The 25,920-nt window shown below is 40.0% G+C and overlaps 1 protein-coding gene across 1 annotated transcript in view; it reads left to right on the forward strand.

Moving 5' to 3' along the window:
• Nucleotides 1-4,996: 4,996 nt before the first annotated feature.
• LOC149260968 (uncharacterized) overlaps nucleotides 4,997-25,920 on the forward strand; it is a 33,608-nt gene continuing 12,684 nt past the window's right edge. Inside the window, exon 1 of the mRNA XM_089366867.1 lies at nucleotides 4,997-5,017. Coding sequence (XP_089222993.1) covers nucleotides 4,997-5,017 — 21 coding nt within the window. The remainder of the gene's footprint in view (nucleotides 5,018-25,920) is intronic.

A 25,920-nucleotide genomic window follows, 5' to 3' on the forward strand; every position in this document is an offset into this window, starting at 1 on the left:
AAGTAAACCTAGCAAAACCTAATTAACTAACTAAGCCTAATTTTGCAGAAAGAGAGATGAAAAACCATGAAATGAATGCTATTATTTAATCTAGGAAGCAAACAACATCTACTCAAATTATTTCTAGAAGGAAATGAGAAAAAAACATCTTTTTGGATTTTTATGTGTTTTTAGGTGAAATTGTCATGCATGTAATTTATTTGTTTGTGAATGTGGCAGCGATTAGGTGGCGATGGAGGGCGAATTTGGAGTTTGCAAAGATGTAGGAAGGTGTGGAGGGGTCCTAGGAGGTCCTAGGTGACCTTCTGGAGGCTTTCCCTGCAATCGGACTTCAGAAAGACACCTACAGGAAAATCTACAGGAGGCTGCAAGGGATCTACAGGAGGTCTACAAGAGGTCTATAGGAGGATGTCGAGGGCTGTTTTATAGGTTTTGAAGGTGGGAAAATGGATGGAAAGGGTATCTGATGGCTAGGAGGATGTGTTAAGGTGTCTAAGGTTCATCAAGGAGGATTAGGGAAGAGAAAGATGGTGGACTTGTTCAAGGAAAGAGAGGAAAATTCATGAGAAAAGTGCAAAAAATTAAGGCAGATTTGTGAGTGCTTTGGGTGACTTGTGGAACATGGATCAAAGAGAGATGGTGATGGCTGATTGGTTGATTTATTATGAGCAGAGATGTATTGCAAGAGAACTGAAAATCAAACACTGAGACTAAGCAAGCAAAGAAACTAGCTATACCAAAAAAACAGAACTGTTCATCAAGCTAGTCTAAATTCTGATCTAGGAAAGTAAATGTTGAAAAATGCTATATGGAAAGAAAACATGGAAGGGAATTTATTGTAAAGACAAAAATGAACATGGTGAAATAGATATACAACAAAAACATTAACCTTCTAACAAACTGCAACACTAGAAATCCTATGGAAAAGACAAATCTATGTTTTTTGTGGCAGCAAGAGGGTCTTGGCCTCAGTTCATGGTCCCAAAGGGGAGAAAGGAGGCCAAGGCTCTGTTGATGGCCTTTTTGTATCTTCTTCTATCACTGTTCAACCTGCTACAACAAACTGAAATGGAAACAACCTTTTAAATCACCAAAAGTAACCTATCCTTAACCAAGAAAGAAATCTATCTAACAGTAATGAATTCATAAACTGAAACAAAACATATAAATACAAAACAAGAGGTGCTTGGTTGCTTGGATTGGGCCCTAACCCAAGAGCTTCAGCCCTCTGAGGTAACTCAGTGCTAGCTCGAACAAGATCTCATCTTCATTATCAAAATAATAATAGCATTACATGAAACTGTCAACAAAAGTAAGCTCGAAGTTGAGCAGAGCAAAACTGCAACAAAAGTTTGAAAATTTGACTAATATTCAACAACCTAATGAGGCCCTAGGCCTCTCTACTTATACAACTGGAGCTCCCAACAACTCCCTTAGAATCAGGGAGGCTTGGCTCCCACCACTTGAGATAGACAACAGTTATCTTCCATTTGCTCGGCCGCCTCTTTGGTGCATTGATGTGGCTGCTTGTGCTCCGAGCTTTCTAAAGGAGAATTCAAAGTAGGGAGTCATAAATGAGGGGGACACCCTCCTATAAATCCTCCCCCTTGTCTTTTTCAATATTTGCTGCCAAATGTTCATTAAATCCTTGACTTTGTCTCCAAAATTGACCAAAAATTTGCATTAAGCTCACATTAGACTTCAAGGCATAATGACCAACCCAACTCACTCGATTAGCATAAATATAATAAAAAACATGAAATAAACTAATGAGAATGGTGGATTAAGCTAAGTTAGGAGGCAAAATGAGCCCATATAATTATCCATTTGTGGGTCTCATCATAACCCCCCTACTAAATGTGTTGCTCATCCTCTGAGAAACTAGTCCATCTCCTCATCTTTGATGGCCCTAATGGCTTCCCGGACATCCCATGCTTCTGATGTGAGGTCTTCTTCTTTGTCATGGAATCCTGCCTTTCTGTCCACCTCTTCCCACTTCTGTTGTTATTCTTCCTCTTTTCTACCTTCCAGTAGGCCTAGCAACAGTGGGGGACTCAATTTGAGGCCAATCCAATTGGCCTTCAAACTCTGCATAGAGTGCTTGTACAGTAGCACTCTCCTTAATGATTCTTTCATCCTTGTTGGGGAGTGATACTCCCTGATTTGCAGACTGTGTGGGAGAGTCTTCCAGTAGGCCTAGCAGCAGTGGGGGACTCAATTTGAGGCCAATCCAATTGGCCTTCAAACTCTACATAGAGTGTTTGTACAATAACACTCTCCTTAATGCTTCTTTCATCCTTGTTGGGGAGTGATACTCCTTGATTTGCAGACTGTGTGGGAGTGTTCCACCCCCTCATACAAGCATGAATACAGTCTTCCCCTAGTAATCTTTCCATGTCCTCAAAATGTGCAATGGCCTGAGCCTGCTCATTGATATACCTAGGGGCACTTTGAGGATTATTTGCAAGTAGCTGGTGGGTGCTTATGAGAGCCATGGGGTCTGATGGCTCAGCTCTGATCATTAAGGGTTCATTTTTCTCTTTTGCCATCAACTTTTTGATTTCTGTTGCCCTTTTCTCCTCATGATTCATCCATGATGCCATGGCCATCAGCTGCAAATCCCCTAGCCTAGCATTGGGGTCCCATAGGTTCATATCGGTGAGGGCCATGTTATGCAAATAGAACTCTGCTATCTTTGCCTTGTCTTTTGCTGAAGTTTGGTCACATAGGTCAGTAAACTGTTTATAATCTTGGAAAGGCATGGTGCCCATCTGTGCTAAAGTCTTGATTTGAAACTGCAACTATTGGTCTTTGAGGTATCCTCCGTATGATTTTGCTGGTGTTCTACACTGTAGTGCTTCCATAGACCAGCTGGCCATGCATGCCAATTGTGTTTCCTTTTCTTGCAGCTGTCTTTTTAGCAACTCATTTTCTGCTTCCAAGTGAGTTCTTATGATTGCCTCTCTACTTCTTACAGCACTTAACTCCCTGCCCATCTCTCTAAGTTGGTTCTCCATGTGGCAAATATCCTCTACCCCCTTGGATTTGGCAATTTTCATCCATCTATGGTTCCTTATTCTTTCTTTCTCCAACTCAAAGAGAACTGGGACTGCAAATTTCTGTGGAATGATTTTCCCCCTCTCAAGAAGATTGTAGTAAGAGCCCAAACTAGGCTGGGGGTTAGGTTCTTGAGTCTTTGTTGTTTCCTCCTTCCCTTTTGGTTGTTCTTCCACCCTTTTCTCAAGTTTTTCGGTCACCTGTAGCTTAGTTAGGGTCTCTTATAGAACAGTCTGTGCCTCCTGTAGAGTTGTTTTTTAGTCCTGTAGTCGCACTCTTTCCTTCCAGGTGGAAGATCTAGGACTTCCTCTTTCGTAAGTGATGGGGGTTTTAGAGGGAGATTCTTCCCCTTTGACAGTGGGTGAATCTTCAATTACAATAGGAATTGTTGAAGATGGTTGTGGTTTTCCTATTTTTATCCTTGTGCTTTTCCTAGCCCTGAAATACATTGAGGTTTGCCTCTTCCTCTTTTGTTTGGGTTTAACAGAGGTGCTGAGGGAAACAAGAACAGCTGCTGCCTCCCTTTCTAGGGTCTCAGGAGGCACTTCTGTCTTTTTTGCCCCTTGTTCCTCTCCTTTCGTCTTCTCTGCCTCTGTTGCTTTTGTTTCCTCTTGCTCTATTTTGGTTTCTTCCTCCTTTGGTTTAGTTTCCTCCTTCTCTGTTTTCGTGTCTTCCTCCTTTGTTTGTTCTCTAGTTTCCTCCCCTTCTTCCCCTTGCTGCTCTTCCCCCTCACTTTTAGAAGGACTGTGGTCATATGTGAGGGCCTTTATATCATCTTCTCTTGTCATATTTCTAAAGATTTCCCATTTTGTGGGGATTGTGAAGGTGTGGAGGGCTTCTTCCACTAATAGTTTAATTAGCCCATGGTGAGCCAACTGATCTGGAACTCCTGCCTTTAACTTAATGCCGGAGTCTATCACGGATTGTAGAAGAAAATAGGGGATGCTGAGTTTTTGGGGTGTGGGAGTGTCCATGCCATATCTCAGCTCATGGAGAAGTCTAAAATGGTAGCCATAAACTATGCTATACCTCCATTCAAAAGAAATATACTTGATGATTTGGTAACTAACCTCATCCCAAGGGTAAGGTATGCTTGTTCTTCTAATGCCATTTTTGTCTTCTACAGGATGTTCATTTGGTTGGAAGAAGGTTTTCTTGGCAACTTGTCCCATTGGCTTTTCATCTTTGCTCCAAGGTAATCCAAGGGGAAGGCTGGTAACTCTACTGATATATTTTGGGGTGATTTACATGGTGAGACCTCTGAAAGTAACAATGGCATGGATCTTTGAGTGAGGTACTAAAGAAAGGGCAAACTCCTGAGCCACTTCTTCATCAAACCCTCGGAATTTTTCGAAAAATGGCATCCAATTTGCTTTGGTGAAAATGGCTACCACCTCGGGATGTTCATGGAGCCTGATTGAATTTGTGGGTTCCTTCCTCATGAATCCCCCTGTCATTTTTCTTATATTCTTTTGGAACACCCCAGGTAGAGATGGAGACAAAAAAATTTTGAAGACACAAAAAACAGGGAAAAATTGTGTGTGTGTTTTTTTTAAAGAAAACAGGCAGAAATGTTTTTATGGAATTCCTCTCCTTTTACAGGCTTAATTCCTCATTAAAATTGTATCATTTCTTGCACATATTAATATTCAAGGTGGGTTTGTACAGAACTTACCTCTTCAAGCCAGAATTTGAGCAAAAACCCCATGTTTCCTCCTTAAAAACTGCTTATTGCCCCTCTTGTAGAAATGGCTGTAGGTGCTCCTGTAGAATGCCGATAGCAGAAGGATGGCTGAAAATGATAGAGAACAATGGTTTCGAGGTTATGGAGGTGGTATAGAGCTTGCTGCAGCTAAGTGGACAAGGATGAAATGGAAGAAAAGGTGTTGAAGGAGTTTCGGGGAGGAATACTTATGTCTTCTTTGAGATATTTCTGGTAATGGGGGGAGCTGGCAAAAAGGTATGTTGCCATATTTGGACCGTTGGTCCTCACTGCCTTGTCATCATGGCTCTTCATGACTCTTTCCCACAATCACTTCCCATCATTGCATCGGAGTTCATTGGAGTTTGTATAACCTCCACTACCTATCCTTTGGATTTTCTGTGAGTTGACTAGGCACACATGTGGTGGCATCTCTGGATGAGTGGAATCAACTAGATGAGGGTGGCCAGTTAAATGACCACCTTTTCTCATTCAACCCTAACCATCTCATTCGCTTATGCATATTTTTGAATTACACAGATGCAACAGAGGAGAGGGTTAGACACTTACCTGCAAGTCGAATGTTCGTGCTGTGGTGCATCTTGGTTCCTTTGCTGCTACATGCTCGTATTTCAGTTGCTGCATGCCTGTATCTCCTCTGTTGTATGCTTTCTGCTCCCTGATGTGTGGCTTGTTTGCTTTGTGTAGGTACCCTTTGGCTGGATCTGGCTCAGACATCCTCTTCAATCCTATGGCTGCACCTATTTTGCTGTTGTGGCTTGATTTTAAGGGGATCAGCTGCTACAGGAAATCCTACAGGAGCTCCTATAGCTGCTTCTCCCTTTGAAATTTTTAGCTAATTCTTGTGCTGGGAGTTGTGAGGATGCTACCAGAGATGCTGATGGTGATGGAGAGGTATTTGGTAAGCTGCAGGTGAGATTTGGAGGTGTTGTTCCTTTTATTATTTTGTTTTTTTTCCTCTAAAAACTGGTTTCTGTGTTTTTTTTAGCAGGAAGGAAAGAAATCGATGATGATGAGGTGGTGCAGGTGTGGGATGGATAGCCAAGAGGGTGGATAGCTATAGGAGGGCCTACATGCTCTTCATGAAACTTCCCAGCTCCTCAAACTATTTTTAAAATCCATTTTGAGCTCTCTGTGATTTCTACAGGAGTCTCCTGTAGAACACACAGGGCCTCCTGTAGGATACACAGTGTTCAGAAAAAACACACAATGAGGTGGAAGAAAGGTCAGAAATGATTGAGAAGAGTATGGAGGAGGTGAAATAGGCTTTGTGGCATCTTCTCTTGCTTCCTGTGGTCCACCTGTAACCTGCAATGCATTTTAAAAGTCAATTTCCTCTTTCTTCTTTTCTCTGTTTTTTTTTTTTTGAAAGACAACTAGGGTGCCTCAAGAAGGTTTTCATCCTAATTGCATGCCCTGGGCGCCTCCAAGGGAGGTTTTCACCTGAGGATCTTGTTCTCTCTCTTTTTTTGTTTTTGTCATCACTAGGCCGCCTCAAAAGAGGTTTTCAACCCAACGATGGGACTCAAGCACCTCATGGAGGTTTTCACCTGAGCCCTTATTATTTTTGTTTTTTCTACTTCTTTAGTGAGTGGGTGGAGTGGAGGCTGAGACCTGCTCCACTACCAATACTGTCTTATTTAGTTCTTCAATTAACTCTTGTTTAGAGAGGGGCTTCTTGTAAATTTTCAACCTATGTCCATTGACAAGCATGGGGATGGCTTCCTCATCAATGGTTCTGATCAGAACTGAACCATTGTCATTGCATTTTTCCACAGTGTAGGGTCCCAGCCATCTTGTCCTCAACTTGCCTTTGAAGTCTTTATACCTTGAGTCATAGAGAAGTGCCCAATCTCCCTCTTGGAATTGCTTCTCCTTGATATTTTTATCATGCCATATTTTCCTTTGAAGTTGGACTACCTCTGTGTGGAGAAGGGCTTGCAATCTTTGTTCATCCAATCCATTGAGCTAGAGTAGCCTTTCCCTCTATGCATGGCTGAGGTCTAGGTCCAACTGAGCTACCATCCTTAGTGTATTGTATTCAAATTCTATTGACAACAAAGCCTTCTTCCCATAGACCAGTTCATAGGGTGTGAACCCTGTGGTGGTCTTCCATGTTGTGTTGTAGGCCTAGGTGGCCTCAACTAGTCTATCTTCCCAGTCTTTCTGTTGTTGCTCACTACCTTGGTCAGAATTCCTTCCAAATCTCTGTTAGTGACTTCCACCTGCCCATTGGCTTGTGGATGGTAAGGGGTGGAAGTCCTGTGCTTGATTTTATGATGTGTGAGCAGGTCTTCAATCAAATTGGAAGTGAACTGACTGCCTTGATCTATAACCAGTTCTCTTGGATACTGAACTTATAGAATATTTTTTCTCTTAAAAACTCAGCTACTTTTTCCTCTGTTGCTGCCTTGATTGCTTTTGTCTCTGCCCATTTTGTCAGATAATCGGTGCACACAATGATGTATTGCCTCTGTTTTGAAGGAGGGTTGATAAGACCCACAAAGTCCATGCCCCACTTCTCAAATGGCTCAAAGGTCACTTGAGGTTGCATGGGCATCTCATCCTTTGGAGTAGGTTTCCCCATCCTTTGGCACCGATCACATTGGCTGGTATATCTCTTCACATATTGATGAAGAGTGGGCCAATAGTAGCCTGTTTGCAATATTTTGAAGGCAGCCCTCTTTGCTGCAAAATGGCTTCCACAAGGCTTGTCATGACAGGTCAGGAGAATGTCAAAAAATTCTGCCTCCTTGACACATCTTCTCAATATCTGATCTGGGCCAAATTTGAAGAGATTTCCCCCAATCCAAGTGAAAGGGGTGCTTTTCCTCATGATCTTGCTCTTCTCTTTTGAGGATAGTTGTGGTGGGAACTATGCTGAAACCACGTAATTTGCTATATCAGCAAACCATGGAGAGAGTACTAAGATAGCACATAGGTGCTCATCTGGCATTTGATCATCCACCATTCCTTCCTCACCTACACGCAAATTTACTGTAGACAAAAAGTCAGCAACAACATTTTCTTTACCAGGCTTATCAACAATGGTTAAATCAAACTGCTGCAGTAAAAGCAGCCATATAATAATGCGAGCATTTACATCTGGTTTATTCATTAAATACCTAATTGCAGCATTATCAGTGTGTACAAAGGTTTGATAGCCTATGATGTAATGTTTGAATTTTTTTAGGGAATGCACTACAACTAGAAGTTCCTTCTCAGTTACCGTGTAGTTTAACTCTGCCTTTGACAAGTTTTTACTTATAAAGTATATGGCATAAGGTAACTTTTCATCAATTTGTCCCAAGGCTGCTCCTATTGCTTTGTTCGAGGCATCTGTGTGAATGTGGAAAGGTAGGGCCCAGTTTGGGCCTCTCAAAATTGGGGCAGTCACAAGTTTGCTTTTCAAGGTATCTAGGGCTTCTTGACAGTTTTCAGTCCATATGAACTCGACATCTTTTCCCAAAATACCAAACAACGGAGAGACTAACTTACTGAAATATTTAATGAATCTTTTGTAATATCCTACTAAGCCTAGGAAACTTTGGACATCTCTCACCTTTTGAGGAGGTGGGACCCTTTGGATGATGGCAATTTTGTTGGGGTCCACCTGCAATCCTTGTTGAGAGATTGCATGACCTAGCACGGTCCCTTCAGTCATAAAAAAATCACATTTTTTCGGACTGAGGGACAGGTTCATTTCAATACATTTGTCCAAAACTTTTCCTAGGTTAGATAAAGCTTCCTAAAAGTTAGAACCATAAGGAGTAAAATCATCCATATATATTTCCACTACATCATGAATCAGTTCAGAAAATATACTCAATACTGCTCTCTGGAAAGTGGTTGGAGCGTTGCACAAACCAAAAGGAAGGACCCGGTATGCAAAGGTACCCCAATGACAAGTGAAAGTGGTCTTATCTTGGTCTTCCAGGCTGATTTGAATTTGGTTGTACTCACTAAACCTATCTAGGAAGGAGAAAAACTTTTTCCTTGCCAGACCATATAACACTTGATCTATGAAGGGCAAAGGAAAATGGTTCTTTTTAGTGGCTCTCTTTAGTTCCCAATAATCGACACAGATTCTCCACTTACCATTTTTCTTTGGCACTAGCACCAAAGGAGAGACCCATTCACTATCATAGATGGGGTAGATGAATCCTGCATCCAGTAATTTCTGCAATTCTTCCTTAAAAATGTCTTTAAGGGCTGGATTCATCCTCCTTTGAGGCTCCCTGACTGGTTTGCAATCTTCCTTAATGTATATGTGATGAGTACAAACTAAAGGGTGCACTCCCTTCATCTCCTTATAACTCCAAGTGAAGGCATTTAAATTTCTTCTCAATATGCTGCATAGTTCCTTCTCCTGGGAAGTGGATAGGGATGAGTTGATTTTCAAGGTTCTTTTTGGGATGAACTCTATATTCTTAACAATGAGAAAGGTTGGGTTGGCCACACAGAGATCAGTTAAGGGATTGTCTTGGGTTTCTTTCACTAGATCTTCTAATGGAAAAATACTGGGGGGTGGATTCTAAATTAAATTTTCAATGATATCAGCCTCATTTCACGATTTCCCCCCCATGACAGTTTCTACTACACATAGTGGTGCAGAATAGACTTCATCCTCATCCTCCTCATCCAACCAGAGAGGTAGATCATGTTCTAGCAAGGGTTGGGCAGGAGGGTATATGATTAGTTGCTTGGACATATGCCCGTTCTTGATGGTCATGTCCCCAGCCCGACAACTGATGTAAGCATCGATGGTGGCCAACTAGGGTCTTCCTAGGATGAGAGGATACCCAGTGAGCTTTGCCTTTGGCTGGAGAACCAGGAAATCAGTAGGGTACTCCCAAGAATCAATGGAGGCCATCACATCCTCCACAATCCCTTCAGGGGTCATGGTGGAGTGGTCTGCTAGCTGCAGTATTGTCGTGGTCTTTCTCAAGGAGCCCTAGAGTTTGATCTTGAGCATGATGTCCTTTGTCATCACATTAATGGCAGCTCCCATATCAATCAAGGTATGTGGGATCATGGTGCCATTGATGTGGACATCAACTACTAGGCTTTCAGGGTCTATATATTTCGGACAGATCACCTGCCCCAACATCAGGTTGGACAATTGTCCTATGACATTGATGGTCGGGGCATATCTTTTGCGCCTGCTTGGATGCCTGAAGCACTTCTATTTGATCATTTTATTGTATATAGGCACATCCTTTATGGCTTGGAGAAGTGGTATCATTACACATAACTGTTTCAATTCTCCTAGAAGTTCAGTCTCTTCTGGGGTGGGCTTTGTTGCCCTAGATAATCTCTCAGGAAAGGGTAGAATTTCTTTCGGTTCACTTTCCCTTTTATCTTCCTCAACCTCCTGAGGGGGAGGCTGGCTCTCTGGGAGAACCTTCCCAGAACGTAGGTTAATCTCCTGAATCTCCACAACATAAGTTGGGCATGATGGTTCCCCACTATATACTTGTTGGGCGTGTCTGTTGTTCAGGTTCGGGTTCGGTTGAGTAGGCATTTGGGGTTGCCTTGGTGGAGCAGGAGGCAATGGTTGTGGTTGAGCAGGTGGTGGAGTCAAAAGAGTGGGAGGAGAGTTGTATTGGGGCCTCCACCCCTTGTGAGATGCATTCCACTGAGGCTGTGGCTGAGCATAGGATTGAAATTCATGAGCAGCTGGTTGGGCATGATATTGAGAGGGATAGGACCAAGGAGGAGGTTTGGACCAGGAAGGATGAGCAGGAGGACCCCAAGAAGGTATGGAAGTGGCTTGTTTGGGGTTTTAGTATGCCTAAGATGTCCCTTGCATCCCCCACTGGTATGGTCTAGGCCCATGCAGTCTCCTTTGGTTCATGAAATAGAGTGGTTCAGTGGCTCCTTCGGCCCCTTGGTATATAGCTTTAAGTCCAGGCAAGGAAGATCACTTATCTGTAGAATGATCTTCTTCACAGACTGAACAAAACTCAATAGAGTTCAATGGAAATTCATTCTTAGGATGCCTTCTGGTGCATCTAGGACAAAAAATGGCCAAAGCCCTCTCTACTTCCTCTTGTTTCCTTTTGATATGCAAGGTATCCATTTGCATGGCAAGAGTTTGTAGCATCTCACTCTTGAAGTCTTCCAGCATGTTTCCAAGTTCACCTTTGAGGGATGAACTGGATGAGGAGGTACTGGCTATGGGTTGACTCCCCCTACCTCTCTTTCTGGCTGCCCTAGAATGGTTTCTAAAAACAGTCTTTATGTCTTCATAAGGTAGTTGGTAGATGTCTCCTCCAGCTAGTAGATGGAGGGTGTCTAGAAGGTCTTTCGAAATTCCCCTGAGTAGGACCAACTTCAGAGATTCGGGGTCAAGTGTGCACCTGACCCTTTTATAACTGAGCTGGAATCTCTCTTCATAATCTTCCAATGATTCATCACTTCCCATGGTCATTTGGAAGATTTCTTCCTTGGTGTCTTTTGACCTACAATAGTCTCGATATTTGTTATTAAAGGCCTGCTACATCTAGGCCCAAGTTGTGATGCTATTGCCAAGTAACCCCATGAGCTAGCGCAATGTTGACGGTAGAAGGAAATAATTTCAACTTTTGCTCATCTTCTGCACAGTCATAGGTTCGACAGATAACAACAAACTCAAACAAAAAGGTGTCAGGATCTTCTGTAGTCAATCCATGAAAGTGAGGTAGGGCTAAAGGGCTTATGTTCTTCATTTTAGTGTCCCCATTGGTCTCTCGGATGGGAAAGGTACCCTCTACTCTTTCTCCATTCCCCCTAGCATTTTTGTTTTCAGCCATTGTCTCAGGAGGGATGTTTTCTTCTTCTTCTTCCCCTATAGGTTCTTCAAATATCTCTGGTTGTTCACCTAAAGGTTCTTCTTGATCACTGCCACCGAAGAAGAGAGAAGGGTGGCTATGTGATGTGGTGGGGGTGTTAGGCAAGAATTTTCCTGAATTATCTCTATTTCTGCGAGGCATGAAAGGAAATCTCTTTTTGGGTGGTTTGTTTGTTTGTTTGTTTGTTTTTTGCTTGTACCTACGAAACTAAAATTGATTGAACAAACAAATTGCAACTAACTGAAATGAACTTTCTGAAATGGAAATTGCAAAAATGAAAGCAAGGAAATGACTAATCTACTTTTGCTGAAATGGAAATTGCAGAATTGAAATGAAAGTAAGGAAATGGCTAATCTACTTTTGCTGGAATGAAAATTGCAAAATTGAAATGAAAGCAAGGAAATGCGAAAATTGAGAGACAACTGCTCTACTTTTGCTGAAATAGACTACTTAGCAGAAGGTTGTAGTAGAAAAGAGAAGAAAAGCAGTAATCACAAAATACTCTGACACTTCCTTGGAAACGGCGCCAAAAAGCGGTGACCACTAGTATTGCAACAATAATGCGGCAAATCCTGGGCTTCCTACTCTACTTTTATCAACCCGGTAGTTAGTAACAAACTTGGAAGCGACAGTGTTGTATGCACAAGTACTAATTCTTACTGCAGGCTGTCACTTGGTCCATTGGCGCAAGCTCACTAGGAGCTCAAGCCAACTTATATGAATTCCAGAAGAAGCTTTATATGTGATGAAAGAAAGGAAAGCTTACTCTGCAGAGGCTACTCTACTTGCAGAAAGAGAAAGAAGACTGAAATGCAAAGTAAACCTAGCAAACCCTAATTAACCAACTAATCCTACTTTTGCAAAAAGAGAGATGAAAAACCATGAAATGAATGCTATTACTTAATCTAGGAAGCGAACAACATCTACTCAAGCTATTTCTAGAAGGCAATGAGAAAAAAACATCCTTTTTGATTTTTATGTGTTTTTAGGTGAAATTGTCATGCATGTAATTTATTTGTTTGTGAATGTTGCAGCGATTAGGTGGTGATGGAGGGCGACTTTGGAGTTTTCAGAGGTGTGGGAAGGTGTGGAGGGGTCCTAGGAGGTCCCAAGTGGCCTTCTGGAGGCTTTTCCTGCAATCAAACTTTAGAAAGACACCTACAAGAAAATCTACAGGAGGTTGCAGGGGATCTACAGGACGTCTACAAGAGGATGCTGAGGGTTGTTTTAGAGGTTTTGAAGTTGGGAAAATGGGTGGAAAGGGTAGCTGATGGCTAGGAGGATGTGTTAAGGTGTCTAAGGTTCATTAATGAGGATTAGGGAAGAGAAAGATGGTGGACTTGTTCAAGGAAAGAGAGGAAAGTTCATGAGAAAAGTGCAGAAAATAAAGGCAGATTTGTGAGGGATTTGGGTGACCTGTGGAACATGGATTAAATAGAAATGGTGATGGTTTATTGGTTGATTTATTGTGAGCAGAGATGTACTACAAGAGAACTGAAAATCAAACACTAAGACTAAGCAAGCAAAGAAACTAGCTATACCAAAAAAACAAAACTGTTCATCAAGCTAGTCTAAATTCTGATCTAGGAAAGTAAATGCTGAACAATGCTATATGGAAAGAAAACATGGAAGGGAATTTATTGTAAAGATAGAAATGAACATGGTGAAATAGATCTACAGCAAAAACATTAACCTTCTAACAAATTGCAACACTAGAAATCCTATGGAAAAGACAAATATATGCTTTTTGTGGCAGCAAGAGGGTCTTGGCCTCAGTTCATGGTCCCAAAGGGGAGAAAGGAGGCCAAGGCTCTGTTGATGGCCTTTTTGTATCTTCTTCTATCACTGTTCAACCTACTAGAGAAAACTGAAATGGAAACAACCTTTTAAATCACCAAAAGTAACCTATTCTTAACTAAGAAAGAAATCTATCTAACAACAATGAATTCATAAACTGCAAAAAAAAAAGAAGGTGCTTGGCTGCTTGGATTGGGCCCTAACCCAAGAGCTTCAACCCTCTAAGGTAACTCGATGCTAGCTCGAACAAGATCTCATCTTCATTATTAAAATAATAATAGCATTAGATGAAACTATTAACAAAAGTAAGCTCGAAGTTGAGCACAACAAAACAGCAACAAAAGTTCAAAAATTTGACTAATATTCAACAACCTAATGAGGTCCTAGGCCTCTCTACTTATACAACTGGAGCTCCCAACGAATCCCTTAAAATCAGGGAGGCTTGGCTCCCAACACTTGACATAGACAACAATTATCTTCCACTTGCTCAGTTGCCTCTTTGGTGCATTGATGTGGCTGCTTGTGCTTTGAGCTTCCTGAAGGATAATTCAAAGTAGGAAGTCTTAAATGAAGGGTACACCCTCCTATAAATCCTCTCTCTTGTCTTCTTCGAATATTTTCTGCCAAATTTTCATTAAATCCTTGAATTTGTCTCCAAAATTGACCAAAAATATGCATTAAGCACACATTAGACTTCAAGGCATAATGACCAACTCAACTCATTCGATTAGCATAAATATAATAAAAAACATGCAATAAACTAATGAGAATGGTGGATTAAGCTAATTTAGGAGGCAAAATGAGCCCATATAATTACCCATTTATGGGGCTCATCAAATTGAAATAACTGGTTTGGTTATAGAATAGAGGAATTATAAAAAATTGTCATCAACTAGAAATTTCAATCCTCTACTTCCATTGAATTACACATTAGAGCTATTATAGGAAGCATCCCTCCTACACTTAGTTGAAAACAAAGGAAAGATATGGGGGGAGGATTCAATAGAAGGGAGCCTTCAGACACTATAAGAATTCATCTTCACCCTCATGTATTAAATTTTTTTATAAAACATCAGTGGCTAGGATTCTTTGAATTGTTGAAGGGATATGATGATAACATTTCATATGAATTTTCCATGGCCCTAAGCACTTAGACAGAAGTCAGTGCCACCACTGTGTTGAGGGGATTAGCTATTTCAATCAATCCTAAGCTAATTAGCAGGGTGACAACCCTTCGCCTAGGGATCCAATGGAGAAGAGAAGACAAAACCACTAATGCCATTTTCAAAAAGAACTTCTTCATTGATGATGAAAAACCTATTAAAGACAACAATGGATTTAGGAGGGAAAGCCTATTCTATCCCTGGGATGAGGTGGCCTACCATATCCTAAAATATATCTCCTGTAAAGGAAGGCTGAGTGTAGTCTATGGCTACCATTTTAGATTACTCCATGAACTAAGGTTTCAAGCAAAATTTCCCCTAACCCAAAGACTCAGTGTACCATATTTCCTCCTACAGTCCATCAGGGACATGAGCCAAAAAGTGAGAGAGGGAAAACACCAACACTTAGGCCACCATGGCCTCATAAAAATGATAGTGGTAGATACTTTGAAAAAACTAAGGATCCCTATCCTTTGGTCCAAATTCATTGATATGGAAAGAGAGGCCTTCATTGACACTCAAGCCCTCACACCAGGTGAGACCCCAGCATCTAGTGTTGGAGAAAGAGAGGGGAAAGAAGAAGAAGAAGAGGAAGAGAGGGTAAACAACAATAAGAAGAGGCAGAGTCAAAAGAGGAAAGAGAATCAAAGGTAGAGAAAATAGAGGAAGACCTAGAGGCAAAAGTAGAGAAAGAGAAAGATGATGAAGAAGAAGAGGAGAAACAGGAAAAACTAAGCCCTGGGAAAACTACTGCATTGAGAGAAGAAGGGGTATCCCCAGAGAAAACAAGTTTGTCTCTGGGACGTAGTGAAAAAGAGGTAGTTGCCACATTAACTACCTTGAGCACACCAATCAAACCCAAAAAGAAAAGGCAAAGGAAAACTTTGGCATCAATGCCTCTTAGCGATTCTCAGATGAGTATGAGACCCCTATGCTTAGAACTTTGGTTCACACATGTAGATTAAATATTTGTGATATGTTGGACAGAATACCTGTCATGGCTAGTAGGGGTCCAGTCAAGGGCTTGTTCAAGTATTCGCATTTCCATCATTGTTTTATTGTTATCTTTTTGTTCTGAATCCCAGGTTTTGGGCCTAAAAAAGTGGCTCAAATACCAGGGATGCTAGCACAACATTGAGGAAAAAAGTATTTAAATGATGGCATGCCTTGTCATGAGAGTGTCGAGAGCCTCCTGGATGCTATCAGGCCCATAGCATGGGAGTATCCAGAGGTCTAAAACCTCAGTGGGACCCAGGGGTTGGTTACCAGAAGTGTTGGGATGGTTCTCAAGGGTCCTGTAGCTGATGTGGAAGGTTTGTATGATGTGTTTCCGTCGATTCCATTTCCTTAAGGTCACCTAGGAGGTTGAATCCAATCATAGTAGCCTCTCGTCACATGTTTACCCCAGTTGGACGGCTACTTGGGTAGATGTGGGAGGAGGGCGTTACATAAGATTAAAGTATGCTTTGGAAGGAAACTTGAATTTCGTTGCATGGTAGGATCACATGGAGGTCGTGCTTGATGAAAAAATATTGTTGGAATATGTCAAGGTAGACATTGAAAAACCATAGGCATCTAATGCACAAAACTTAGTCCAATGGAAGAAAAATGGAGCCAAGGAGAGGATGATAATCTTGGAGGGAGTGCGAGACCACATTATCTCAAATATCCATGGAGAAGAAACTCCTTTCACAATGTAAAAGGCACTGACAGAGCTATTCAAGAATAACAATGATCATAGAAAATTGGCTCTCAGAGACAAACTTCGAAAATTTAAAATGGAGAAGAATGATATTATTTCGCAGTATCTCACCAAATTCACATATGTTCGAGATGAGCTTGGAGGGGTTGGTGTGACTGTTGTAGAAGAAGTTCGTGTGAGCCTAGCTATACTAGGCCTTCCCAAAATTTGGCATAGCTACCAGGACTCAGTGAATGGGAGGGAAATTAAAAAAAGTATGAAAGGTTGTGGTCTGATTTGGTACAAGAAGAGTTTAAGAGAAATAACCGGGATGGAACTTCATCCAAAGCAGAGGATGAAGAAAATTTTTCATTGGCTAGAAAGGGCAAGAAGGGAAAAGGGAAAAAATCTCAAACCAAACCAGAATCCAGCCAAGGGGGAAAGAAGAATGAATTTTACAAAATTAAATGCTTCAATTGTTATGAATTCGGGAACTATGCTACAAAGTGTCCACACAAAAATTATGGCAAGAAGAAATCAGGAGGAGAAACTGTAGAATTATCAAGTAGATTCACAAGCTCATGTAATCTACTAAAACAAGAGACAAGAATCTACTTCTACTCTTTACAGCAGAAGCCCATAAAGATCGATCAAAACAAAAGTCGACAAGAGGAAGACAAATCAATGGCACATAATACAATAAATATCTGGGGAAAGTCACAACTCAAAACCCCACTATCTGTATTTCATTAATGAGAAATCAAAGATGATAATATAATTCTTGTTCTCACAAGAACAATCACAACACTCAGTAAAATAAATCTCCCATCTCACAAGCAAGCTCAAGTCAAATCCATGCCTCTTCTCTGCTCTCCAAGCTCCTTACTTCCTTGTGCCCTTGGTCAAAGAATTCAGATGAATACAATATGCTCTACTCAACCTTGAGCTTAACCTGCGCAAGTATTTCCGATCCTCCTCGTGATGACTTCCTTTGGCCAATACTTAGCCAAATTTCCAAGACTCCAAGATTCTAATTCTTTGCACAAATCCTAAGAGAATTAGCCTATATTTAAAGGGAAATTCCTCATCCATAACTACGCAATCCCTTCTAGGTTCAGTTCCTGATTGCATGCATCATTTGTATAACTCAGAAAATTATACAACAAATAGTACACTGTCCCTACACTCTAGTCTCAACTGGGTCTTTCTCAGAATCAAAATGCATGAGTTTCTAATGAGGGAATATTTAGCTAACTGGAGTAGCACTAGTTGAGTGCACTAATGCATCAACTGACTGTTAACTCCATATTAGTTCCTCAAAAAGTTTGGAACTAATAGAATTGGACTTAACTCAATAAAGTGAGTTAACTAATTACCACTCATACTTAATTAATCCTGGACCCTATAATATAGGGAGAACATATACATGACTTCAGAAAGACTTCCAACTCGAAATTCCTAAGTTAACTAAGTCAACTCACTCTAGTTAACTATTACAAGTTGCTATGAGATAGAATTCGATTTTAATTCTCAGTTCAATTCAAGGACAAATTAAACTGGAATTTATGGATTCTATTTTTAACATTTCTTGTTGCTATTTTCAACACTCCCTCTCAACAATAAATGAATTTAACTCGATCCTAATCATGAACCTTTGGAATGTTATGCATGCAACACTTCTCTCTAGTGTTGTTGCTCTAGCAACTCCAGAAACAAAAAAACATCCAAACTGAATCAGAATGACGCCTCTGTCATCAAAGTCTTTGACTGCTATTGCCTCTGTCAACTGAAAACTCTGCGCTTCTGTTGACTCTACCTTTTTGCACTATTGTCAACCCTCTCTATGCTTTTCAGTATTTGACTGCTCTAGCCTATGTCACTCTGATCTCTGACTGCATCAATCCCACTGATTCCTCCCTCTACTATGTACTTTGGGCTCCCGTATCAAGGTACAATCCATGAGATAAAACCACTCAAGGGACTCTGCCTAATTTCATCCCTCTTGGAATTATCACTTCAAATCGCCCCACCTCACACCTGGAGGTATGGCTGCATGTGATCCCTCTGCCCACTTGGCTTGAAATTTCTCCCTACTGGAGGTCTCTGCATGATTGGATGCCTCCACTCGATCTCCTCATGACTTCTCCAATTGTGGTTGCTCCATGATTGTTTAAGACTGATTCTGAGACTGCTTCTTCTCTGCTTGAGTGGATCTCTCCACTCGGTCTCCTCTGGCTTCTCTAGTTGTGGCTACTCCATAACTTCTTGAAGCTGCTTCAGAATTTTCTTTAGGGGTTGCATGTTGAGAGGTAATTTACTCTCCCTCTCAACCACCAAGTCTCTAAAATTTTCCTTGCTCCTCAAGGCTTTGCATGCAGTTTGAACCTCAAGAGCATACATGTTCTTGGCTAGCACACCAATCTGTTTCATATGTTTCGCTGTCACGAAATTTTCTAGAAAAAGGGATGACTTTAAATTAGAGATATATCCCTCATTTGAAGTCCGATTTAGCTGATTTGTTTTTTGAATTTGGGTATTTTTCGCAAGGAATCTAGATTTTCTATTTGTTTCTAAAAATTTTGCACAAAATTTTTCAGATCTTCTCTGCAAAATTGCAACCCAAAACTCAAAACTTCGAAATCTCCTCTAGTATATTGTTCTCAACTCTGATGCCTTGTAGAATTATCCTGTAGATTCACAAGCTCATGTAATCTACTAAAACAAGAGACAAGAATCTAATTCTACTCTTTACAGTGGAAGCCCATAAAGATCGAGCAAAACAATAATCAACAAGAGGAAGACAAATCAATGGCACATAACATAATAAATATCCGAGGAAAGCCATAGCTCAAAACCCCACTATATTTATTGCATTAATCAGAAATCCAAGATGATAATACAATGCTTGTTCTCACAATAACAATCCCAACGCTCAGTAAAATCAATCTCCTAGCTCACAACCACGCTCAAGTCAAATCCAAGCCTCTTCTCTGCTCTCCAAGCTCCCTATTTCCTTGCGCCCTTGTTCAAAGAATTCAGATGAATACAATATGCTCTGCTCAACCTTGAGCTTAACCTGCATAAGTATTTCTTATCCTCTGCCTGATGACTTCCTTTGGATAATACTTAGCCAAATTTCCAAGCCTCCAAGCTTCTAATTCTTTACACAATTCTTGAGAGAATTAACCCATATTTAAAGGGAAATTCCTCATCCATAACTACGCAATCCCTTCTAGGTTCAGTTCCTGATTGCATGCACCATCTTTACAACTCAAAAAATTATACAACAAACAATACATTGTCCCTACACTCTAGTCTCAACTAGGTCTTTCTCAGGATCGACATGCATGAGTTTCTAATGAGGGAATATTCAGTTAACTGGAGTAGAACTAGATGAATGCACTAATGCATCAACTGACTATTAACTCACTATTAGTTCCTCAAATAATTTGGAACTAATATAAATGGACTTAACTCAATAAACTGAGTTAACTAATTACCACTCATACTTAATTTATCCTGGACCCCTATAATATAGGGAGATCATATACATGACTTCAGAATGACTTCCAACTCGAAATTCCTAAGTTAACTAAGTCAGCTCACTCTAGTAAACTATTACAATTTGCTATGATAATAGAATTTGATTTTAATTCTCAGTTTAATTCAAGGACAAATTAAAATGGAATTTATAGATTCTATTTTTAACATTTCTTGTTGTTATTTTTAATAGTCCCTCTCAACAAGAAATTAATTTAAATCGATCTCGATCCTGAACCTTTGGAATGTTCTGCATGCAACACTTCTCTCTAGTGTTGTTGCTCCAACAAATCCAAAAACAAAAAACATCCAATCTGAATCAGAATGATGCCTCTGTTATCAAAGTCTTTGACTGTTATTGCCTCTGTCAAGTGAAAGCTCTGTGCTTTCGTTGATTCTGCCTTTCTGCACTGTTGTCAACCCTCTCTATGCTGTTCAATATCTGTCTGCTCTAGCCTATGTCACTATGATCTCTGACTGCATCAATCCCACTGATTCCTCCCACTACTATGTACTTTGGGCTCCCGTAGCGAGGTGTGATCCGTGAGATAAAACCACTCAATGGACCTTACCCAATTTCAACCCTCTCAGGAATATCACTTGAAATCGCCCCATCTCACACCTAGAGGTTGGCTGTATGTGATCCCTTTGCCCACTTGGCTCAAAATTTCCTCCTACTAGAGGTCTTTGCATGACTAGATGCCTCCACTCGGTCTCCTCTCGGCTTCTCCAATTGTTCATGCTGCATAATTATATGAGACTACTTCTTCTCTACTTGAGTGGATCTCTCTACTCGGTTTCCTCTCAGCTTCTCTAGTTGTGACTGCTCCACAAATTCCTGAAGCTGCTTCAAAAGCTTCTTCTGGGGCTGGATGTTGAGAGGTAATTTACTCTACCTCTCAACCACCAAGTCTCTAACCTTTGCCTTGCTCCTCAAGGCTTTGCATGAATCTTGAACCTCAAGAGCATACAATTTCTTGGCTAGCACACCAATCTGTTTCATCTATCCTACCGTCATGAAATTTTATGGAAAAGATATGATTTTAAATCATTGATATCTCCTTCATACAAACTTCGATTCAGCCATTTTTTTTTTTGAATTTGGGTATTTTTTCGCAAGGAATCCAGATCTACTTCTTTTCTTCTTCTTCTTCTTTTGAAAATTTCGCACAAAATTTTTCAGATTTGCTCTACAAACTCGCGGCCCAAAACTCAAAACTTCAAAATCTCCTTTAGTATACTGTCCTTAACTCTGATACCATGTAGAATTATCCTGTAGATTCACAAGCTCATGTAATCTACTAAAACAAGAGACAAGAATATAGTTCTACTCTTTATAGTGGAAGCCCATAGAGATCAAGCAAAACAATAATCGACAAGAGGAAGACAAATCAATGGCACATAACACAATAAATATCCGAGGAAAGCCACAACTCAAAACCCCACTATCTATATTGCATTAATCAGAAATCCAATATGATAATACTATGCTTGTTCTCACAAGAAAAACCCCAGCACTCAGTAAAATCAATCTCCTAGCTCACAAGCAAGCTCAAGCCAAATACATGCCTCTTCTCTGCTCTCTAAGCTCCCTATTTCCTTAACCTTGGTCAAAGAATTCAAATGAATACAATATGCTCTACTCAACCTTGAGCTTAACCTGCACAAGTATTTCTGATCCTCCGTCTGATGACTTCCTTTGGCCAATACTTAGCTAGATTTCCAAGCCTCCAAGGTTCTCATTCTTTACACAATTCCCGAGAGAATTAGCCCGAATTTAAAGGGAAATTCCTCATCCATAATTGCGCAATCTCTTTTAGGTCCAGTTCCTGATTGCATGCACCATCTGCAAAATTCAAAAAATTATACAACAAATACCACACTTTCCCTGCAATATAGTCTCAACTAGGTCTTTCTTAGAATCGACATGCATGAGTTTCTGATGAGGGAATATTCATTTAACTCAAGTAGCACTAGTTGAGTGCACTAATGCATCAACTGATTGTTAACTCACTATTAGTTCCTCAAAGAGTTTGGAACTAAAATAACTGGACTTAACTCAATAAATTGAGTTAACTAATTACCACTCATACTTAACTCATCCTAGACCCCTATAATATAAGGAGAACATATACGTGACTTTATAAAGACTTCCAACTTGAAATTCCTAAGTTAATTAAGTCAACTCACTCTAGTTAACTATTACAAGTTTCTATGAGAATAGAATTCGATTTTAATTCTCAGTTTAATTCAAGGACAAATTAAATTGGAAATTTTGGATTCTATTTTTAAATTTTTTTGTTGCTATTTTCAACAGAAACATGTGAAGCATTGGCTTCATAGTTCAAGCTTGACTTCACCCTTATCGCATGCATGGCTAGCACTCTGTTTGGGTGTTTGCGGTACTTTGATTTGGGTGCCTCATTCCACATGACAAGGTGTAGAGAGTTTTCCAGTGACTTGGAGAAGAAAGATCTGAAGAAGCATATTGAGTTTGGGGATGAAAGAAGGTATAGTGCTACCAAGATTGGTACAGTAACCTTTCAGGGGGGAGTTGGGATCTCCTCTTCGCCTCAAATATGTCATGTTTCTTCCAGGCTGAAAAAATAATCTCATCTCTGTAGCAGTTTTGGAAGACTCTGGTTACGATGTGATCTTCATCAAAGGGAAAACATACTTGAGACATATATCCACTAGACAGGCGAATTAGATCGGGGTTCGTGTGAAGAACCTCTACAAGTTGGATGTGGAAGATTGAACTACATTAAGCAGTAAGGTAGAGAAAGCATAGAGCTTTGATGTTGGTGAAATTTGGAACAGAAGACTCGGCCATTTGCATCATGACACCCTGAAAATTATGTAGTAAATAACCACTGGCCTCCCTAAAGGAGCACTTGAGCATAAGGATGTCTGCAAAGGTTGTACCTTGTGGAATTATGTGAAATCCACATTCCATGATCGAGACAACAAAGCACATGTAGTCTTGGAAAGAGTCCACTCTGATGTTTGTGGAATTTTCTCGACAACCCCCATTTCCAGACATAACTATTATGTTATATTTGTTGATGATTTGTCAAGGAAGTGTTGGATCTTCTTCACGCAGAAGAAGGATGAGACATTCTCAAACTTTGTAGAGTTCAAGGCACTAGCTGAGAAAGAGATCGGAAATAAGGTGAAGGCTCTCAGGAGCAACAATTGAGGTGAGTATGTTTTGAATGAATTTAAGGAGTTTTGTGTGAAAGAAGTAATTTGAAGAGAGATGACATTACCCCACAACCCATAGCAAAATGGGGTAGCTGAGAGAAAAAACCGTAGAATTTTTGGAGCTACGAGAGCTATGCTACATGACCAAGGCCCACCACTGCATTTGTGGGCTAAGGCATGTAACAAAACAATCTACATGCAGAACCAGAGTCCTTTTTAGATTCTTGGTATGATTATACTGAAGTAGGCTTTCTCAGGGAGGAAGCTGAATGTGTCTCACTTCAGGATTTTTGGAGCCTTTGTTTACTTCCATGTCTCCAAATATTCAAGGAAGAAGCTTGAGCTGACAACAGAGTTGGGAGTTTTTGTGGGTTACACTGAAACTTCACATAATTACCGTGTGTACTTACCTTCCCTTAAAATTACATTTGTGCGAAGGGATGTAAAGTTTGATGAGGAGAAAGCGATGTGGTGCTCCCTTGAGAGGAAACTTTAGATCCGACTAGAAAAGGAAATTTTAGCTCCAAAGGAGGAGCTTCAAGAAGTTGTCGAGCAACGAAAAATAGAAGAGTAGATATTGGAGACATCCACTCAAGTAGAAACATCCAAAGAAGGCAGAAAAAGAATTAGGGAAGTTGATATATTAATGCAAGATGAATGTGGGAGCTCCTTCAAATTTACGTAGGAAAAGGAGGTCACATGAGAGGTACACTGGCTACATGGCTCTTATGTGTTAGGGTCCTATGTCTAGGAATCTTGGTCATGTTAGTATTTCTATATACCTAAAGTCAGTTTGTAAATATTAGTCATGATGACCTGACAATTATTGTTTAAAGAGGTCTAGGTTTAGATTAAGTGCCATGTAAATGTGTCTATTTTGCTAAGAGTCCAATGTCTAGAATCATGTGTTTTCCTTATTAAAGGGTAATCATAGGAATTCTTTGGCCACCTTGGAAAAAGTACAAAAAACATGTTTTGTAAATCCTTGGTTATTGTGAGTTGGTCACCATTCAAAGACATTATTAGTAGGTCACCTAAGTCTAGAGGCTATGTTCACATCAAAATAAATCATGAAATGAACTTGGCACATAATTGGAGGCTCTTTGGCATCATTTTTAATTTCATTTCAAAAGGACAACTCATGATCTCAGCAGGGAATAACAATACTTCATTTTCCCAATGTGTTGCGTTTTCAGAAAAGCATTGCGCATTCATGATTTTCTTTCTAAATAAATATTAGTGCCTTCATTTCCACTCCAAGCCATTCCACATGAGAATTTGAACTTCCCTCTTCATCCCATATCATTCAGCTCTTCATCACATGTGTTGAAAAGCTCAGGTTGCTTGTTTCATTCGTTGCGAAAGGGAGGCAGGGGCGTTGGGAATCCACACAACGCTACAATTCTTGTAAACCAATAGTTAATTCTCCTTCACAGGTGGAAATCCACGTTTATCCTTGTCCCTTAATGCTAAATGAATCCTCAATTGCATGTATGAACCAGGAAAAAAAAATTCATAGAAAGCCAGCAAGAGAAAAAAAACTCATCTTTGTTGCATTTTTGGTTGTGGAAATGAATGTTTGGTATTTTTGATGAATAAAGGTTTGAAAGGGGTCTCCAACATGGTTAGTATTATGTCAACATCATGAAAGGATGTGAATATTGTTCAAAGACATCATTGTTGATCAAAACCTATAGAGGACACGTGGTGTTGCACTTTCTCACTAGCAATGTATTTTTTATGAAAGTGAAATTTAGAGAGTTGGAGGATTTGTGAGATAAAAGAAAGTTTCTAAGGAGGAATTTGATGTTGTTTAGGCCTTTTCACACCTGCTGAAGTCATCAAGCAACTCAAGGAGTGATCAAAGGTATCTCAACCATGGAGTGTTGCGCTTTTGCACTGCATTTTCACACAGTCACCATATTTTCACCATATCTCTTAGACCTGCTATCAATTTTCCATGAAATTTTTACAGTATATGTGTGGGGGTGATATGAATAAACTAAGTTGATTTCAGCCCAAAATGCTTCATGGTTTTCAAGAAACAAGCTACTGTCACCTACACCCATTTTCAGGTTTTCTTGAAATCTGTGAGTTGGATTTGGCTCAAATCTTGTGTAGAGAATAATTATGATGATATTAACTCTTTTTTCCAAATGTAAGCTAAATTTGATTCACCGTTTAGGAGATATTAAATAAATACCAGTCGCGTTGCGAAAGTTGACAATTTTGCTGCGAAAATGGGGGATAGTCCAAAGGGAGGTCTGTGAGCACTTTGAATCTTTTCTAAGAGGTTCAGCACCATCACATAGGTATTTGAAGCATACTCATTTGCTCCATTTTTACAAAGAAGGGTTGCAACCATACATAACGTGGAGGGCTACTTTAATTTGATGCGAATCTGGCTAATGCACTGCAAGTCTAGATAGTCAATGCCATTTCATTTCAAAATTCAAATTTTTGGCTTCTAGAAGTAGTTTAAATAATGTGGATGGGTGGCTTATTGTCTTAGGAGGTGTAGTTAATGTTTATTTGCAAATATTCCAAGTTTATGATTTATTAGGAAAATTATAATAAATAGGTCAAAGGTAGTTTCCTAGTACCTAGGAAAGTAGTTTTGTTAGCTATTTTCATATAATTAATTTGATCTATTAGGGGAATAGGTGGATTTCAACCCCCTTATACTTAGGAATAGAATATTGTATATAATTCATGAATTTGAATGTAGAAAGGGTTGGATGTTGGTTGGATTAGAGAAGAAGAGACTTTTTATGGACTGTATTATTTGAAAACTTTGTTAGTGAATGAATCAAAGTTAGAAGGTGATTTGTAGGGATTCTCGTGTCAGAATCTTGGTGGTTTGTGCTCCTATGATATTATAAGTTGTTTCATGGGTTTAAATCTCTTAAATGTGTATCTTTT

Source organism: Pinus tabuliformis, chromosome 6 (genome assembly GCF_031772625.1).
Source record: "Pinus tabuliformis cultivar Carrire ecotype Pingquan chromosome 6, CPIR1, whole genome shotgun sequence".
Taxonomy (NCBI): domain Eukaryota; kingdom Viridiplantae; phylum Streptophyta; class Pinopsida; order Pinales; family Pinaceae; genus Pinus; species Pinus tabuliformis.